The sequence below is a fragment of the Rhineura floridana genome, chromosome 12 (genome assembly GCF_030035675.1).
Source record: "Rhineura floridana isolate rRhiFlo1 chromosome 12, rRhiFlo1.hap2, whole genome shotgun sequence".
NCBI classification, from domain to species: domain Eukaryota; kingdom Metazoa; phylum Chordata; class Lepidosauria; order Squamata; family Rhineuridae; genus Rhineura; species Rhineura floridana.
In genome coordinates, this window is record NC_084491.1 from 38,808,920 (window position 1) to 38,830,032 (window position 21,113).

Genomic DNA, 21,113 nt, shown 5'->3' on the forward strand with positions numbered 1-21,113 from the left:
TTGAAATAGTACTCAAACCGAAACACTGACATCCTTCGAATTTGCACCTTCCTGAATTTTACAGTGCAGTTTCACAGCCAAGCAATGTGTATAAGGATGTATATGTTAGGGTAAAATGTCCATTGATATGTGTACATTAGGGTAATGTGTGCATAACATGTATATATCAGTGAAAATGTCATACGAAACCGCATTTCGTTTGGGAAAATTGCTTTGCAGAAATGTGTATATTAGGCAAACTACATAGAAATACAGGTACATTAGGAGAAATTTGCACTAAAATGCTGTTGAATTTTCATGAGGACTTTTTAATGGGGGAAAAAAATCCCAAACTGATGTGGAAATGTGAAGACCTGAATCCAGGACTGGAAACATGAGAAAATGAAGCAGACAGATTTGCCCATCCCTGGAGCCCACTGCATTTTTTTTGTTTATTCTTCACTGGCACATGAGACTTCACCTATTCAAGACTTCACATCTGGGAAATGACTGCAGGACACTTGGGTGAAAAGAACCAGGCCTTATGCTGATTGCCAAATCTCAAATGATGAGCAAATGCATTTTAGAAGACCCCTTAGCAGAAACTATCTGCATTGTCGAATGCAGAGGACTTCACAGCAGCGATCAGCTTCTGCTAATTGCTTATCTCTGAATGCCAAGAAAGGCCGAGGTGCCACTGTTAGGGCACCTGCATTAGCGAACAAGCCCTTTTCATTTCTATCCATTCACCTGGCAAAATTACCCACATCACAGAAACTCTTCCCCTTTTGTGCAAACTCTATCGTGGTTTTAATAACCCAGATCACTTCCAAAGCCAAGAGGCAGTAAGAAGTGACACAGCACTAACATTTTGCTCATTTTGATTTTTTAAAATCTATCTCTCTCATCCTTTGTTACCCTTGCTTCCTTACACACGCACATAAACATTTCCATCTATTAATTACTGCAACAGCTTTGTGGGATTTCCAGATCTGCTGCTGATTAACAAAGTTCACATTGTTCCCTAAATGCGGCAGCTGCTGCAGCAGGAGAGTCTTAGAATCTGATTAGAGGACAGACCGGAAGAATGAAGATGGCCTTCAAGGGAACAGATGCTGCCTTACACCACTAACTTTCTCGGAGCTGACAAAACATTTTGTTTCTGCTTGTGAGGAAAGGTCAGGGAGGGAGGCATCCTCTCTGGCGTGCCGAGGTGTTGGCAGTCCAACTGGAAAGTTAGTTGGTTGGACCAGAAATGGTTTGTGGGGACACAGGACTGTCCTGCCCAACAGAGGATAAAGCTAGGATGAAAGATGCATTGGGGGTGGCTCCCAGGCACCAAGAAAGAGAAGGGGGAAGAGGGGCTTACAAGCCGATGTATAGGAAAGGAAGCGGGAGTGAAAGAGAGAGAGTGAGGGCGAAAAGATGAAAGACAGGATGTGTGTGCAGACAGGATGGGAACCTGGCAGGAAGGAGAGTGTGAAGTTGGGAGAGTGAGAGTGCGGGAACTGAATGGGGGACAGAAAGGGGGGATGAAGAGGAGAACAAGCAGAGAGCCAGGTAAGCTGCAGGCAAATAACCGGGCAAAGCCAAGAGGCAGGAGCAAGACATTGCAAAAGTAGGCATAAGGGAAAAGAAGACCACCTGTGTTGAAAAGGGAGGAGAGTACGAGATGGATGGCAAGCATTGGCGAAGAGGCAGGAAATGGGGAAGAGAAGAAGAGGGGCACTTGGGGTGGCAAGCGCTCTCGGTTTTGCTTCTCTCGGTTTCTCATTTCCCCCATCATAAATTCAGTTGTCCACATTTCTGCAGCAATTTGATTTAAAATAAAATTCTCAAGAAAATTCTCCAGCATTTTAGTACAGGTTTCTCCTAATAAACACAGGTTTGTAGGGAGTTTTGACTCATGTGCACAGTTCTGCAAGGCATTTCTCATCATTTCCTGCCTTTTTGCGTGTTATTTTCACATATAGTCATCTTTATGCACACTTTCCCCTAATATATGCTTTTTTGTATTTTTTGGTTTGATTGGTGAACTGCATCACAAAATTCAAATACATGCAAATTCGGAAGGATGGCTGTGTTTCAGTTCTCACATTGCTTCGGAAAGTGCAGATTTGTTCAATTTGGCTTGAAATGTGAACTGAATTGAAATTCTCGCTCATCCCTTGTAACAATAGAGCCTTTCCTTTTGGCCTTGCAATGCCATTAGACCTGAGAGGAAGGAGGTTTGTAAAGGCCGGGGTAGTGTACACCAGTAGTGAGCTAGAATGGCTGTATACTATAGCCAGCATGGATTTTTCACATTCTGCAACGTTAAATTGAAAATACCCCAATGCCATTCTGCTGCTTCCCATAAGCTTATTTCAAAACAAAATCTTGCAAACATATAGTCCTGAACTCAGAAACCCTTGCTTAACAACCCTCTAAGTTTTCGTGGCGATACACAAACACCCAAAGAAAATCTAGAGTAAAACAAGAGGGGGGGAAATCCAGACCCCTGTTGGACTTTTTTCTGTCAGTGGCCTCATAATTTGTTGAAATTAATTATGAATCAGCCATGTTCACAGAGTATCTGTAATCTTATCACTGACCTTGCCCCATACTCTGACCGTAATCATATGCAGTTTAAAAGTTTAAAAAATGCATAGCTGATTTTTAATTAATTTAAGAAATGTAACATTGAACTCTATTATAGTGTCAGGCATACTCAGTAAGAACACTAGTATATGGATCACTAGGCTAGAGAACTGTACTGCAAAACTTGAAGAAGTGCACATTTTGAAGAATGGCTATGTTTCAGTTCACACATTGTTTCAGAAAGTACAAATTAAGTAAGTTTACCTTTCTTTCCCATCCTGAATTGAGGTCTCCAGTGTAGGTAGTTATGAGAGGGTTACGACTGAACCCACCCACTGTGATGATCCTAGATGTGGCACCCCCCTCCCATATATTAATATAAGAAGACATTCCATTGGGAGTTAAAGCCCTCTGTCTATAATCCAGTGGCCTTCAGAGTCTGTAAATGTTGAGCTGCTAAGTCAATTTATCATTCTTAAGCTGCCTGGAAAACATTTTCATTTATTCACGAAACTGTACAAGATTACCTTAAGTGCTTTATGGCATAAAAAAATTGTAATGTCCATAATATATTGACTGTGTCAATAAATGCATAATAAACCCCATGCAGAAATCATTTTTTCTTTCAGAAAGGAGTCATCTGGCCAATGGGTTATAGCTCTATTTTGAGGTGCTGGAAGGTTACTTATTGCAAGTAGGTGAAAAGGATAGAGCAAGCATTTCAGATCTAGTTATTCTCATGGCCTGGACAACTGGGATTTTAGCAGAAGACACCCCAAAAATTTCAGAAGTTGTAAAGCCCCAAAATTCAGATTTTCATTCCAAACTTGTCCCAAATCAGTAATCCCTGGAAAGTCACTTTTATCCTTTATCACTGATCTTCTGAACTGAACTGAATTAATGGCAGAATTCTTCTCACTGATTAATAGATTTTAAGGTCCAAAAGGATCACTCTCATCATATATGCTTAACTTCACCTCAGCATGACCCACCAAGAATTTCACAGATTTTTTTCCCCTTAGCGCTTAAGATATGGTTGACTTTAAGATAATTACAATCCCATTTCAGTTCCAGAAAAAAACGTATGGATTGGGTCACATATGCAAGTACATTGCTTGATTTCAATGACCTAAAGCTAAATGTGCGAACCTGCTCCATTGAAAAGCATCATGTTTGACTTGATACTGGATAATGAGGAAACTCCATGTGTAGTGATTAATCTGGGATGGCTCATTCACACACAAAAGTCAGCACCTTGTTCCTGTCACAAACTATTGCTTTAATTTGCAACTGGCATTTTGTATTCCATTTTGTGCCTGAATTTTATTGTTTGATTTTTGGTTTTGAACCAAAACCAGATATTTCTGCATTGGGACCTCCAGGTGAAGGGCAGATTATAAATACTTTTAAAAAAAAGACATGTGCTGAACCACTGAGGCTGCAACAGAGTATTTCGTGCACCCTCCTGGAATGATTTCACCCACACCCACCGATCAGGAACTAGATAGCTTTTTTGCTTAGTCTGGAACTTTGCTGGGTTAACAGTATTCACCATGACTGATCTCTGGCTCAAGACTCCAAGCTCCCCATTCTTATTCCGGGACTGCTTGCAGCCCAAATGGAGGTCTCAAGAGCCCTGCCTGGGTGCAAGGATCCCAGTAACTTTTTGTCACCTTTTGTCAAGAAGCTTCACCTGATACAGTCTCCTGAGGCTGTTGGCACGCCATGGCTGAGGAACTGGAAGTTCACGTCTCTGTAATCAGCCCTTGGCTCCTCTAATCTTTTACATTCCTTAGGAGATTGTTTTCAGCCTCCACAGAGGCAAATGGTCTTTTTATTCCTGCCTCTGAAATCCAGACGTATTATTGTTGTCTGTAGAATCTAAGAAGGGCATTATCTTCACGCAATACCATCACCTATTAATACTGACGGACCAAGCTGGAGCACCTGTACACATTACCTGGCTCTAGGTGTTATTCAAATCCCTTTAAAATAAAAACATATTCCCGACAGCAATAATAATTCTTTAACCTCCCTGATAACCTATTTTGAAATTGAAAAGCCTGGTTTTGGGGCCTCTTTTTTAAAAAAAGAGAGGAAAGAGCATCCAAATATATATATGGAAATAATAGAAGGTATTCAGTACATGTATTTGGAGACATCTAAAATCTTTCTTGTGTTCTGTATGCTTGGTTTCTGATATTCCAAGGATTGGTGGAGAGCAAAAAGAGATACGCATTTCCTTGAAACTCACAGTAGCCTGTCTGTAATTCTCTATCTGCAAATGTCTCATTATTATATTATTATAAATCAAGCAACAATGTGGTTACAATTTGTTTTATTCTAATGGATTTCTAAACCAGGTTGTTGTTTTTTACCCCAGTTGAACAAATTGTTTTAATTAAAACCTTTTGTCAGATATATTAACTGGTGGCTATAGTGCATTAGAGAGCCAGTGTGGTGTAGTGGTTAAGGTGTTGGACTACGACCCGGGAGACCAGGGTTCAAATCCCCACACAGCCATGAAGCTCACTGGGTGACCTTGGGCCAGTCACTGCCTCTCAGGAAGGTAAACCACCTCTGAATACCGCTTACCACAAAAACCCTATTCAGAGGGTCTCCAAAAGTCAGAACTGACTTGAAGGCAGTCCATTTCCATTTTCCATAGTGCATTGGCTACTGCACTGAGATTAAGGCAGCGGCACTATGCGCACTTTCTTGGACAGCAAGTCCCAATGAACTGAGTGGAACTAAAGTTCCACTCCTGCTTGCCGCCCTGGGCTCCTGCTGGGAGGAAGGGCGGGATATAAATCAAATAATAAATAAGTTCTTCTCCCTCTCTCATAATACTAGAACTCGTGGACATTCAAAGAAGCTGAATGTTGGAAGATTCAGGACAGACAAAAGGAAGTACTTCTTTACTCAGCGCATAGTTAAACTATGGAATTTGCTCCCACAAGACGCAGTAATGGCCACCAGCTTGGATGGCTTTAAAAGAAGATTAGACAAATTCATGGAGGACAGGGCTATCAATGGCTACTAGCCGTGATGGCTGTGCTCTGCCACCCTAGTCAGAGGCAGCATGCTTCTGAAAACCAGTTGCCGGAAGCCTCAGGAGGGGAGAGTGTTCTTGCACTCGGGTCCTGCTTGCGGGCTTCCCCCAGGCACCTGGTTGGCCACTGTGAGAACAGGATGCTGGACTAGATGGGCCACTGGCCTGATCCAGCAGGCTCTTCTTATGTTCTTATGTTCTTAAGGTAAGTAAGTTGCTGGAAAGGCCTCAGCTTAATGGCAGAGCAGATGCTTTGCAGGCAGAAGATGCGGGATTCAGTTCCTCGCATCTCCATCTAGAAGGATCAGCAGAGCTTGGAAAAGTTACTTTTTTGAACTACAACTCCCATCAGCCCAATCCAGTGGCCATGCTGGCTGGGGCGGATGGGAGTTGTAGCTTAAAAAAGTAACTTTTCCAAGCTCTGGGATCAGGATGCAAGCAAAGAGAAAAATGCTTCTCTGCCAAAGAGCCTGCCAGCCACAGATGATGATATTGGGCTAGGTAGACTAATAGCCACATGCGGTATTAGCCAGCTTTCTGTGTTCCTACACATGCAGCAGGAAGAGATGGCGAAAATACGCAGTATCACTTCAAGCTGTAAGTGGAGGCCCTTTTTAATGCTCCCCCTAGATGAAAATAACTCTCTGCAGTGTTACACTAGATTGCCATTGCTTTGGCTGGAGGGGATGGGCCTGAGCTTTTTGCCAGATGTGTACATGGGCACAGGGAATTCAGTGCCAGCTCTCTAGCCCCCCAGAGCCTGAGACTTGTGGGGTGTGGCCTCGTATCATCATGGGACAAGCCATGTTGCTAGGATGGCTGACCATAACAGAAAAGTTTTTAAAAAGTAATAAACATAAACGTTTGTTGTTTTTCCTGAAGGCAGTGGTGACTAATGAAGGCACTGGGTGGGATGAGGATACAAAATATTTTATCCCCAGAATGTAGTAGATGTTTGCTGCTACTGGGGGTGCTCTAATTCCTCCTCTTTAAAGAGTCCATGGCAGCCACAGAGGAAACACCCCCCCATAGAAGGGTGCTACATTGCATCCAAGGCCAGGTTGGACCACGTTTATTAGTCCCTGGGAGCATGGATGGTCCACAAGTGGGCAGTTGGAAGGTCTCCAGCTCCTGCTTTTCCGGGTGGCAGGGGTGACCGATGAAGGCTACTGGGTGGGTGGATGTGGCCAATAATATAAAGTATCCAGTCCCTAGTGCTTAAATGTTACTGCTAAAGCTGGACGTTCAGAAAAATCCTGGGGGGGTGGAGATGTTGTCTGAGGACGAGTACTTCAGATGATTTGGGAAGGTCATTTACTGTGATACTGCGCAGTGGCAGTTTCCTGTTTTTATTCAAAATGTCATTTTGTTAACACCGGTGGTGGCAACAGCAGCAGAGCTTTTCTCTGAGGTTGACAAGTGGCTGGTGCCATTCCCCCTCCCCCTGAATGCTCCTCCACGCTGCCACTGACTAGCAAATTTGGGAGGTGTTTCATTTCAGCCTTAGTTACTGCTGATCATATTTATGGATTATGCAATCCTGATGATGACATATATGCGTGGACCAGCTCTGCATCATGAAATCAGCCACAGCGTTAGACCGACCCACAAAAATGTTCACTCTGAGTTCCAGGGAAATTCTGATCTTGCACCCTGCAAAAACGCTCCAATGGTCAACAAAGGCACTGCTACTGCCCTGCCTTTCTGCCAGAGGTTCCTGTCTCTCTTCACACGCGCCGTGTTTTTCTCTCTGCTGAACTGTCTAATTAGTAGGATTTAAAGTCAGGATGAGTCACCGATCTTGATGGAAGCCAACCAGCCAGCCTTGCATCCCCAGCCCCCCAATCCACAATGGTGCAGGGAAGAATACTAATTTGCATCAAGAACATGGAGGAGAAGCGGCGGGGTGGGGTTGAGGGGCAGCATTTGACAAGGAAAGATCCCAGCTGACCCTTCTTTTCACATGTAATAAGCTCGCTTGCCTCTCGGAAGAGTTGACCTTCAGAAAATTCCCCAATGCAGGAGGAATGAACCTTTTGCCCCCTTTTATGCCTGTCTGATGACTTTCTCTATTTCCTATTAGTTTAATATCCTTGCTTTTAAACATACATATTTGAAATATACGCATCATCTCTCTTTTTGACAGTCAGCCCCTCCTTGCACACGTTCTTGATTTAGTTGCTCCTTCCGCTCGCTATGCCATACAGCCAGTCATGCTGACTTTATTATATCCCTCCCCGCCCTTCCCCTGCTGCCCTGTTAGGATGTGACTGCAAAAACGGAGAGGGTTCATTAGTGGCTTGATAATCCCTCTAGATTTATTACTTTAAACAGCTCCTTTCTCATCTCTCTTCCTCATTTAAATGTTACTAATTTCCTTACATTTCTCTTCCATCTGCCCAGGTTTTTAGCCAGCTTCTCTTTCCTTCTTAATCAACCCTGTCGGTCGGAGATAGGGTGAGATTTCCCCCTCCAATAAATTAATCAATAAATGAAAGTAAATAGATAAGATTTTTTTTCCCCATGTGGGACTCACTGAGCTATAGAACAGCCCTCGAAAAGACATGAGACATTTAATTGGGTTTGAAAGTTTTGCCCTACGAAGCTAGGGGCAGACATCATCAAGGAAGCTCCACGCCTGCATGGTGTTACCTCAAGCCAGGAACTGTTGTAAAAGCACTGTGTGCATGTCCAGTCTGCAACAGAATTCCCTTGCAGGTTTTGTAGGAGGACCTGTAAACATATCCCACCCCCTTCACTAACTAGAATTAGGCCACATCCACACAATACATTTAAAGCAGTACCATGTCACTTTAAACCGTGGCTTCCCCAAAGAATCCTGGAAACTATATTGTTATGGTCTTGGGGGTTGAGATAGATGATTTCTATGAGTCCCCTTCCAGCCTCTGATATGGAACCCTGCACCTGGAGGTGGGCTCTGCAGCTGAGAAAACCACTCTGCTGGTCAGATGAGTCTCTTTTGTTAGTCTAATAGAGTGGCCAGGTGGGCTCATGGGTCTGTCAAGTGCCAATTTAGTGGGCCAGGGAGATCCTATTGTCGTTGAAACTCTTCAGAAGACCCCTCCCCCCTTCCTGGGGCCAAAGAGGGGCTTGTGTTTTTAGCTAGTCTGAAGAAAGGCTGGGAACTGGAGGCAGGCAGAGACGCCTGCTCCCTGCACAATGGCTCCAGGATGCCTCCTATAAGCCTGATGGAAAAGCAAGCTCTATTGATAATGTTTATGCTTTGAACCCCTCCATCTTAAGCTCAGGTTGGAATATGTGTAAATAAAAAACGTATTTCCTAAAAGACACCACAGCCTCCTCTGGCCTTCTTTCCAAGGAAACCAAACCCTGGTAAGTGCAGGAACCCCTGGAAATCTCACACTGCTTGGAGATTGGGGTGGCATGTACAATATAGTTTCTTAAGGGTGCTGAGAATTTTAGGAGAGCCCTATTCTCCTAACAGAGCTACAGTTCCCAGAATTCCCTGGGAAGAGGAGTTGATGGTTAAACCACTCTGGGGACTATAGCTCTGTGTGATGGAAGTGGGTTCTCTCAGCACTCTTAACAAACTACGGTTCCCAGGATTCTTTGGGGAAGCCATGGCTGTTTAAAGTGGTATAACAGAACTTGAAATGTATGATGTGGATGTGGTATTAGTTTGCCTCAAGCCAGGAATGGCTGCTTCATTTGAAGCAATGTGCACACCTAAGCTCCTCTTTTCCTCAGTGATTCGGCAGGACGCATGTCTAGCCAACAAGAGCTACCCTGAACTTGATCTGCAACTATAGATGTGCTCTTTTTGCCCTCTTCTGAGCATAATCATGAGGAATGGACTTAAAATGGCAGTTTCCAAAACCTCCCCATTCAAGCCATACTTGTCTCTGTCAGCATTTTGTTACTGAGGCATGCAGGATTTCAGATCCTCTTTATTTTAGTACATGACATGCAGCAACATTTGGGGCAAAAGTGCCACAACAAAAGGAGGACCTCAGTGTTTCCCAGTCACAACCCTCGTCTAACCCGGAAGCCTTTATTGCCAGGAGAAACCAGGGGCAGCCATGTTTCACAACCAATTCCTGTCTCCTGGCCTTGATCAAGATTGGCCAAGTCATTGGTCTGGGTGGGACATGTGTCCTAGGGTCTTGCCATGCAGGCATTATTAGGCCTGGCAGGAATACGGAGAGCCAGGCTTTGCTAGGTGTCACTTTGAATAAGTGTACTGGGACCTGAGAGAAGACAGTTGCATGTGGAATCCTCTGAATTGTGAATGGTTCTTAACTCATCCCACCCCTCTCTCTCTGCATGCCCTCCCCTCTTCTGTTGGCTTCCAGCATTCCTGTCTGCATATTCCATTCCACTACGTTTAGATTACCATTCTTCCCTGCTTGCTTCCATCTGTTTCTGAAGCTCTCCCACCCAAACACACAGCATGCTCTCTGCTCCTCTTGGTGCACGTGCACGCACGCACATGCATGGACACATGCACGCATGCACACATCGTATAAATATTCATTGAAATTATAGAAACAGAGCACTCTCAGGGTTGGAAGTCACCTCAAGTTAATCGCCTCGTCCGTCCCCTTGCAGCCAAGGTGACAGAGATTTCATTATTCCTAAGCCACTTAGGAAAAAGGGTGTCTGATCTCATCTGTGTGATCTCAGGAGATGGCCATTCTCCTCCCTCTGCCCCCACCTCCACCCCACCCCTCCTGCCTTAGCTTTTTCAGTTTGCCTAGATAGGACACATAAATTCACCCAGGGCTTTTCCTTACGGCTGCTATAAGCTCATCATTTCATGTTTTATCACAGAGCTGCCTTGGGAGGGGAAAGGTTTTAGCTACATGGCTCCCAATGTAAGGCTAGTGGAGCTGTAAACTCAACTGCCACCTCCCATAAGCTTGCTGGGGGAAAAATGCACCCACACTGCGAACCCATCCCAAAGCCCCCGCAGAGACACATTCTGCCCCTCTCCGATTGGAACACAATTGCTTGCTATTCTCTGCAGTGCTAAGCAGGCATGCAGTGTAAAGTTTCTCCAAATATACCATTTATTTATTTCTTTGATTTATGCCCCTCCCTTTCCTCCAAAGGAGCCCAGGGCGGCAAACATATCAGTAATAAAACAATACCGTTCTGGTTGCGGCACCTTACCTGCAGAGGTGGAAAATGCTTAGGTAAGGGCAAGCAAAATGATCCAGTTGCTGAAGCGACTCCCCTTTGAGGAGCAGTTATAACATTTTGAGAATGGAAGAGATGAGGACTGCAGTGGAGCAAATGGCCGAGCTGGTGACTGCCGTGGAGAATCCACCAAGCCGTTCATGCGCACATGCTGAAAAGTCACATTGCGACGTGTGGCATGTAGCCGGCTCACCTTTTCCCGGCTCACCCTGCACTTCAGAGACAATCTAGCAGGTACCAAGCTGCAATCTCACCACCTGAGGACAATATCACGACAGTGCTGGGCCATAGGGTGCTAAACATATGTGGAGCTGGACCCCAAGATTCAGCAGGTTTAAAACCAGGGCTGGGTGGAGAAACTGGATGCAGAGTCACAAGAGGGTCAATCGAGAGGCAGTCCATCGCAAGCCAAGGGCTGCTCTGTGTGGTGGGGAACTAGAAGAACAAGGATGAGAGCAAGAAAGACCAGCAAGTAACCAGGGAAGCTGGGAAGGGGACCAGGGTGGGAAGAAGGGAGGGAGACCGAGGGGGAACAAGCAGGCTGAGATACCTGGAGCAAGGCGACAGTCCAGCTTGTGACCCAAACTTAAAATGGAAATGGACGGCCTTCCAGTCGATCCCGACTTATGGCGACCCTATGAATAGGGATTTCATGGTAAGCAGTATTCAGAGGGTTTTTTTTTATCATCGCCTCCCTCTGATGCTGAGAGGCAGCGACTGGCCCAAGGTCACCCAGTGAGCTTCATGGCTGTGTGGGGATTCGAACCCTGGTCTCCCGGGTCGTAGTCCAGCACCTTAACCGCTATAGGGCTGCAAAAGGAGTTGTGAATGTCAAGCAAGGCAGGCGCCTTGCTTTTGCCCATCACTTCTGCTCCAGCGCCACCTACCTGGCTGCCATAGGTGTTGACCTGAAGGGCAGGAATTGGACAGCTTTTCTAACTCCTGCGGCCACTTGCAGATTTCTCCCTGGAACCTTTGGGAAGAGACTGTGCACTCCTCTTCTCCCAGCAACAGCAAGTCGCCCCCAGAGACCTCTCCCCTGCAATTTTCATGTAGCCTTTGAGCTCCCGGTGAGCTTCAGCGCTGTGTGGGGATTCGGTCTCCCAGGTCGTAGTCCAACACTCTAACCACTAGGCCACACTGGACATATTTCTAGTCTGCCTAGGGAGGAGGAGGGAGTCATGCTGGAACCTGGGATGACTGTCCTTCTTCCACTTTACTTGTGCTATAGTGCAAGAGTGCCCTTCCAGATTGCAATAATGCAATCACATTGTGGACGCATTGTAGAACTCATGAAGCAAAATGATGTGTGGACAGTCCTGTATAAATTCAACACTATTATTGCATCAATGATATGTTGCAGATTACACCTGCAAAAAACCCCCCCAAACCCACCAGTCTGGAGGGGTCCTGAGTTATACTCCTTCCCCATATGGCCTTACCATCCCGTTGTGAGGTCTGTGCACAGACTCACATGAATGGTCATCCACTGGATGGCACAGACCACTCCCAATGCAAACCAACCCTTCGCATGCTCAGGTGAAGCCAAACTTTCTAAGCTCACAGTTAACAAATTCAAAGCCATCCCTGATGGACAGGAACGGTTGGTTTATGGCTTTGAAGTGCGGCAGATAAAACCGCCAAGGAAAGGCTTTTAAAACATCATTTATACAGCATAATAGAGCTCTTGAGAAATGATCACGAGAAATCCACACAACGATGGGCAGACGAGAGAGATTTGCCAATGGCAGGAGAAATCTCTCACAAAAGTTAATTTCAAGAAGAGAGGAAATTCCATTCAAGCCCATGCTTCAATTATCACATTAGAAAGCCAATATCATTTTTTTAAAAAAAAGCCAGAATTAGCTAATTGTAGCGAATTCTCCTCATTAACCACCTCCTCCCCCATAAGATAGATCAGCCCCTTCCTCAAAAGAAGACCCCCCCTTCTAAGCACACTGAAAAGGAAGCTGCTTTGCCAAAGTAAAAGAAAGCTCAAAATGCTTTTTAAATTATTACAAGGAACGGTTGGACACAAAAAGCCATCTTCCAGGCAAGGTTGCAAATTGCAGTGGCTACTGGAGGGAAAAAATGCTTCTGCCATCATAGGAACATGGGAAGCTGCCTTATACTGAGTCAGATCATTGGCCCATCTAGCTCAGTATTGTCTACACAGACTGGCAGTGGCTCTCCAGGCTTTCAGGCAGGAGTCTCACTCAGCCCTAGCTGGGGATGCGAGAAATTGAATCTGGTACCTTCCACATGCAAGGTTTATCCCTGAGCTATGGCCCTTCCCCAAAGACTCATTTTGCAGCCATTGTTCTGATATCAAAGGCCCAGGATGAGCTGGATTGTATCAAGACTCCCTTATAAAGCTAACCTTATATGACCAGTCAAACCCTTTTTATGGCAAAGAGCATAAAAAGCCTCCCAAAAATACAAGACCCAGAATCAGAAGACATGGCAGACATGCTAACATATGTCCATTTTGTTGTTATGTGCCTTCAAGTCAATTTCTACTTATGGTGACCCTGTGAATCAGCAACCTCCATTAGCATCTGTTATAAACCACCTGTTCAGACCTTGTAAGTTCAGGTCTGCGGCTTCCTTTATGGAATCAATCCATCTCTTGTTTAGCCTTCCTCTTTTTCTACTCCCTTCTGTTTTTCCCAGCAGTGTTGTCTTTTCTAGTGAATCAGGTCTTCTCATTATGTGTCCAAAGTATGATAACCTCAGTGTCATCATTTTTAGCTTCTAATGATAATCCTGGCTTAATTTGTTCTAACACCCAATTATTTGTCTTTTTTGCAGTCCATGGTATCTGCAAAGCTCTCCTCCAACACCACATTTCAAATGAGTTGATTTTTCTTTTATCCACTTTTTTCACTGTCCAACTTTCATATCCATACATGGAGATCAGGAATACCATGGTCTGAATGATCCTGACTTTAGTGTTCAGTGTACATCTTTGCATTTGAGGACCTTTTCTAGTTCTCTCATAGCTGCCCTCTCCAGTCCTAGCCTTCTAATTTCCTGACTATTTTCTCCATTTTGGTTAATGACTGTGCTGAAGTATTGATGAAAAATGGAAATGGACTGCCTTCAAGTCAATCCTGACTTATGGCGAGGCTACGAATAGGGTTTTCATGGTAAGCGGTATTCAGAGGTGGTTTACCATTGCCTTCCTCTGAGGCTGAGAGGCAGTGACTGGCCCAGCGTCACCCAGTGAGCTGCATGGCTGTGTGGGGATTCGAACCCTCGTCTCCCAGATCATACTCCAACACTCTAACCACTAATCCTTGACAAGTTCAATGTCCTTGACCATCTCTCAAAAACTGATACGTCAACAAAACAACATGCTGGACTTTCCATTTGTTTTGGTTGCAAATTTGATGCAATTCCTTGCCAGCCAGATGCCCCTGGGAATCTTACAAGCTGGGCATGAAGGTTACAGACCTCCCTTGTAGCTTCAGCATCTGGTATTCAGAGATATACTGTCTCTAAACATGGAGGCTCCATTCAGCTACCAAATGTAATAACTATTGGTCAGTATATTTCACAAATTTGCTTTAATTCTTTTTTTAAAGCTAAGATGGTAAGAACATAAGAATAGCCTTGCTCAGTCTCTGCAACACAACAGACGCAAGTTGCAAAAGTTACAAGTAAAACAAGTTTTAAGATGGAACAAGTTATAAACAAGCTTCACGTTTTGGGAATGGCTGAAAATGTTTATGAAAAACTCTGAGAAGTTTTGGCTTAGGTCTTAACTGAATTATCCTGCTTCTAGCCTACATATTTCACAACCAAGTATATATTAGTAATTTAAAAAATGCAATTACAGTGGCACCCTACGTCTCCCCCAGGTTTTTCTCTTCTCCCTCCCATTTGCCAGCATTGGTGGAAGTGCCAGACTCCCCCCCCCCCGAGATGCTCACAGGTTGAGCAGGTCAGTTTTCATCAATAAGAGTTTTATGCGTGGGAGGCAGAGCCGAGGAAATGTCTTACCAGATTAGTGAAGATATACGTGTAATAGGCTGACACCATTCCCAGCTCAGCTGCCTGAAAAGGAAAAGAGGTGAGAGATGATACAGGAGAAAGCAACAATTTTCCACTGCAGTGCAAAGGACCTTTTGCATTCATAGATGCAAGCTGGTCTGCAGCTAATGCACGCTTCTGCAAGAGGTGTGCCCCTTAGTTCAGAAACACGGAATGCAGGACTGCTGTTGTCATTATTTAATTTATTTATTATTTGTTTATTTGATTTATATCCCGCCCTTCCTCCACCAGGAGCCCAGAGCGGCAAACAAAAACACTAAAAACACTTTAAAACATCATAAAAACAGACTTTAAAATACATTAAAACAAAACATCTTTAAAAACATTTTTTTAAAAAAGCTTTCAATACTTTTTTTTAAAAAAGTTTAAAAACATATATTAAAAAGCAATTCCAACACAGATGCAGACTGGGATAAGGTCTCAACTTAAAAGGCTTGTTGAAAGAGGAAGGTCTTCAATAGGCACCGAAAAGATAACAGAGATGGTGCCTGTCAAATATTTAAGGGTAGGGAATTTCACAAGGTAGGTGCCGCCACACTAAAGGTCCATTTCCTATGTTGTGCGGAATAGACCTCCTGATAAGATGGTATTTGCAGAGCGCAGTGATCAACCAGGTATATAAAGGATAAGACGGTCTTTCAGGTATCCTGGTCCCAAGCTGTATAGGGCTTCGTACACTAAAGCTAGAACCTTGAACTTGAACTTGTTAAACTCTTATTAAAGAGGTAGTCCCCATTTTCTCACTATCATCTCAATCCTATGTATGTTAAATCAACAGTCCCACTATGTTCAATGAGATTTACTCCCTGGTAAGCATGCGTAGCATATCAGGAGGGTAGTTCAGTGGTACAGCACATGTTTTGAATGTAGAGGATTCTGGATCCAGTCCTCAAAATTGCCAGGTAAAAGTAGCTCAGGTAGCACTCCCAGGTCCTTGGAAAGATCTCTCTCTACTTGAGGTTTTGCTATCTGCAGGTGAGAGGCAGGTGGCTTTCTGACTGCCATAAGGGCCAGCTGGTCAGCACTTTGCACTTTTGGCTTCTCCTGAAAGGAGGAAGAAGCCGTTGCTCTGTGCTTGACGGTGTTTTCAAGGATATGCATTTGCTCCCCAAAGGGTGATGGTATCCATAGTGGGCTCACCTTTTTAGTATGTATGTCCACTGGAGGTGGATTTCTGCAAGTACAAGAAACAGGAGTGTCTCTGAACACGTAGGGTGTGTACGTGCTAAGTAGTTACTGGTTAGTATTTAATTCATATTATGTATTTCACAAGGAAGATTCCCCTCCCCTTCCAGAAAGGGGTTTCACTGAAGGAAAAGAATTGACTTCAAAGTTAGGAGGGGCTTCAGGAACTGCTGGATCAACCTCAAGATTTTTTTCTGCAGCTGCCTTCTCTTGGGGATCGTAGGATTGCCAGCTACAAAGACCGCGATGCCACAGCAGCGGCTGACTGATTGTAATTGAGGAGTGCGTGTGTTTCGCTCTGTAGCTGTTTGTCACCTGGATGGCTTTTTTTAGTTCTTCTGCTACCCCAGGCAACAATTCTAAATGTGCTACACTTACATGAATTTGCATGTGTGGATGAGCAGCACCTTCCCCCACATTCAATTTGGGTAAGGTGGCAACTCCAATGTATTTGTGCCTTGATTTCACCTCTGCAGCTTTGCATGTTATGAGGAGGGGGAGGGGGAAGGTATGGGAACACAAACAAATCATACTTCCTTTTTAATGCTTTGGATAAGGACCTAAAATTAAGAAGAGTCCTGCTGGATTAGACCAGAGTGAGGCCATTTTGCCCAAGGGTGGAGAAAGTCAGGGCCAGGGCCCAAATTCGGCCCTCCTGGGCTCACTATCTGGCCCTCAGAACTCTCCCCAGGTCTTGCCCTTAGGGGCCCTGCTTTGCGTCCTCCTCGGGTGTTTTTCCCTGGCTGGATCGTGGCCTTGAACTCTGATAATGTCTCTAGCTTGCCTGGATGGAGAATGAAGACATGTCTGTATAGAAAGATACCAACCTGTTGCACCAAGGTAAAATTAACTTTCATTCCTCTGCCCAGTTTCGTCTCTGGTTCCACCCATCACTGGCATGGAAGGTTGTCCGGAGGGGAATACAATCCTTGGTCTGAAAAAGATTCCCTACCCCTAATCTAGTCTGTCGCCCTGTCTCCTACAGTGGCCAGTGTTAATCGTTTGGCTTTCATTTCTGAACCCAAAGGATCCGGTTTCGGAACAGTCAGTGACTGCACCTAACACAAGATTGTTACAAGGAAGCTGAATGCTGGTTCACACTTTCAGTAGTGACTTGCAACACTGATTGATAACTGGCATGTATAAATGGGCCAGTGAAAATATAGCACCAAATATAAGCCTCTCATTTCACTTCACATCCCTTTCAAACCCGGTGCTTTTCTGGGCTTATCTGAATCTGTGGAATGCAACATCAAGTGGTGAGTTCTATGTGGGAATGAACTATCCCAAGTCTATCAAAACTCTTTCATATCAACATCAAACATCGTGCTTTTTAGTCACACAAATAGAGAAATCTCTATTTGATTAATGATATGTCAGTTGATTAACCAATCAATTAAAATTGTATATATCTGCATTGGAATAAAAATAATACTTCTAAAGATTTTTGTTTTGTTTTTAGACAATGTACACCCAGTGCATGATGAACCTCATCAATGGCCCCCATGTTCTTCTGCCATGGTGTGAAGAGCTCTCTCCCCCCCCCACTTCTCTTTTTAGGTTATCAATTCTTAGTGGCTTTATCGAAACTTGGCCCATTTGTTTTACTGCTGTCCTTATAGTTTCAAATCTTGGTCTTTTGCTGCTTTGTATCTATTTAATAGTGATATTTAAAATTATATTAGATTGTTATTTTATTAGGACTTTATGTGTACTCTCATTTACATTTGCATTTTTTATTTCGCTTTTGTTCGCCATCTTGAACTTTTAGGAAAGAAATATCATAAATCACAGGTTCCGCCAACTTTATTCAGGTGGTCTGCTGCATGTCCACTTTAAACATTCATGTTAATATTTAATTGTATTTTTCAAATCAAATCCAAGTTTATTTGCGGTCAAAGACCCATAAAATCGGTGGTTAATATTTAATTGTATTTTTGTTGCTTCTGTTACGTTTTATATTGTATTTATTGTATCTCAATAAGTATTCCAAATAGCTGAAATTGTAGAATTCAAATTGTAATACAATCAAACACTATCTAAGGAATAAAAGAAGTAATAAAGACACAATTAAAAATCATACAGCACATAGAAGAGTGGATTACAATTGCTGCAACAGGTAGAAAAATCATTTGGTGGCCCGCCAAGACCATTAGCAATTTTCATGCGATTTGGGAAGCACTACCATAAATATTTTAAATAAACAAATACACGTAAATACTGCAGTCATAAGTACACACACTTGTGCTCCATTAAACACGGTGATATTCAGAAATAAAGTTAGTGGAGAATGACAGTGGAGGGAGTTATGTATTAAATCATACATTAAATCAGAGCTTGGAAAAGTTACTTTTTTGAACTACAACTCCCATCAGCCCTAGGCAACATGGCCACTGGATTAGGCTGATGGGAGTTGTAGTTCAAAAAAGTAACTTTTCCAAGCTCTGCATTAAATCATTGAGTCAATATAGCAGGAAATAAGTTGGCAAAGCCTTCTGGAGTATTGCTATTGGCTCCCAGATATAGCTGGTCTCAAATTACCAAGTGGAACTTAGTCCCAGGACCCAGAGTTTTATACCAACTTCGACTTGGTCATAAATATACCTTTTGAGAGGCAAGCTGATCAAGGGAGAGTGTTAGCTGCAGATGCTGGATCAATCTTGACCCATTCCATTTGGGGTTCAGGTAATGGGACAGAACTGGTCTTGGCTGCCCTGATGGATGACCTTCTTCAAAAGAGGGAGAGGAGGAAGTGCAATCCTGGTGATACTCCTAGATCCCTCAGCAGCTCCTGATATCTTTGACCATGATATCCTCCTGGACTGTCTCTGTGAGTTGGGGGCACTGTTTACCAATAGTTCCACTCCTACTTATGGGGTTGGTTCCAGAGGTAGTACTGGGTGACTGTGCCTCAAGCCCTTGGTATTTGATCTGTGGGGTGCCACAGGGCACAGTTTTGTCCCCAATGTGGTCCTTACAAGATAAGAGAGAAGGTGTCACCAGTATCCTGATGATACTCAGCTCTATGTCTCTGTAACATCTGAATCAGGGGGAACCATGCATGTCTAACTGGTGCCTGGATACAGTCATGGACTGGATGAGGGCTAATAAGCAGTGACTGAGTCCTGACAAGATGGAGACCCTATGGATGTGTGGTTCCCTGGTCTGGGAATTGGACGGTGTGTCGGCTCCGGATGAGGTGAAAAGAGTAGGTGCATAGTTTGGCAATGCTCCTAGATCCACCACTGTCTCTCAAGGCCCAGGCAACCTCAGTGGTTTGGAACATCCAGTACCAACTTTGGTTGATGCTCCAACTGCCAGCTGCAACCATTTCTGGACCGAGATAGTCTTGCCCCAGTGGCCCATACCTTGGTAATCTCCTGATTAGACTACTGTAATGCACTGTATGTCGGGCTACCCTTCCGCTTGTTTCAGAAGCAGCAGATAGTACAAAATGTAGCTACTAGGGAGCTTACTGATATGCCCACATATTGCACCACTATTGAAAGATCTGCACAAGCTGCTTATTAGATACTGAGCTGACATTTAAACCCCCAAACAATTTGGGACCAGGACATTTCACAGACAAGCCAATCCAGCAGATTGTCACTTGGTAACAATGTGGAAGCGGGCCTTCTCAGTGATAGCGCTCACCTTCTGGAATGTTCTCCCTCAGGTGATTCATGAGGTGGATACAATAATGACCTTTAAATGCCTCTTAAAAATGTACAAATTTACCCAAATTTTCCTACCTCTTCCTCTGACTCTTAATTTTTTAATTTGTTGCTTTGTACATTACTCAAGTTTTATTTTATTTGTGGTATACAGTTTCATTTTTATCCAGTTTTTAAGGCAATTTTATTGAATGTTGCTTGCATTTATACTGTTATTGTATATTTATTGATTTACTGTAGGCCACTTACAGATTTCTATTATATTAAGTAGTACAAATAAATAAATAAACAATAACTTGCCATTATATAAGAGTTCTCCCAGTCCATTGGCTGCACTGCTGTGATGTCACAGAATACTCCTGAATATTCTAAATGCTGAGAGGGAAGCTTTGCTCATTCACTGAGTGCTGACAAGCAGTGCAGCTGCTAGTACTCCCCAACTCTGATCCTCATAGATTAATATTTATGAGGCAGATTAGGATGAGAACTGATCAATGTTCCAGTGATACCCAGGGAGATTCATGGCTGAGTCAGGATTTCAACTTGGACCTGAGTCTTCCCAGCCCTAGTCCAGCATTCTAATCACTACAGAGTGCGCCATCTTGAGTGGCAGAGAACCTCCACCCCAAATCTATTTTCCAGCAGTCCATTCTGCTTTCCACTGCATGCACTGCCACCTCTCATCTCCCCTGGTCAATTCTGCACCTGCTTTCTAGCTTGGGATAGGCAGGAACATCTGTTCTCCGTGCAACCAGCTTTGAAGTCAGATGCTTTCGATTGCAGAGGCAGAAAATCAATCATTATTTTTCCTGGTCTTCTTTACGGGCACCCACAGATGGGAAGCCAGGACGGGGCTGTCAGCAGAGAAGCAACTGTGCGACTGTAGCCATATTGGGGGACGGGGGGGTGGTACAAAGTGAGAGTTGATGGCAGATTTGTTGTTCAGGGTTGACAGGGCTGGAAAACAGAGTCTAGGCAGAGCTCCATAAATCAAAGATGGCAAAGCAAAGAAGTGTGGGGAGGTGACCAGGTGGGAACAAGGACCATGGTCCTGCCAGAAAAGGAAAAGCATTGCCAGCTGAGTTCAAACACAGGTAATTTGATTGGCAGAGCTTATCCTCCTTGAGGAAATGGGGCCAAACGCTTGCCCATTTCCAATAACTCTGCACTTCTACGCATGGCTACAACATTGAAATATGGCCTACATGCATAAAATCTAACACACATAAGCCAAAGCCATTCAGTGGATCATCAGCTTTTTTTTTTTTTAAGAAAATTGGCCATGTGGTTTGGATCTGCTGACATTGGATTGCGCACACACACGAGATGGGAGGATCTGTCAGTTTTGGTCATCTCCATTTCTCATTTTTCCAACTTTAAATTTAGTTCTCCACATTTCTACAGCA

General features: G+C 43.9%; 1 protein-coding gene across 4 annotated transcripts in view; it reads right to left on the reverse strand.

The window, feature by feature from the left end:
• The window catches only part of GRIK4 (glutamate ionotropic receptor kainate type subunit 4), a 452,002-nt gene that overhangs the window by 113,794 nt on the left and 317,095 nt on the right, over positions 1–21,113 (reverse strand). For all 4 annotated transcript variants that reach the window (XM_061592684.1, XM_061592685.1, XM_061592686.1 and 1 more), the window contains one exon: positions 14,798–14,851. In XM_061592684.1, the coding sequence (XP_061448668.1) occupies positions 14,798–14,851 (54 nt within the window). The remainder of the gene's footprint in view (positions 1–14,797; positions 14,852–21,113) is intronic.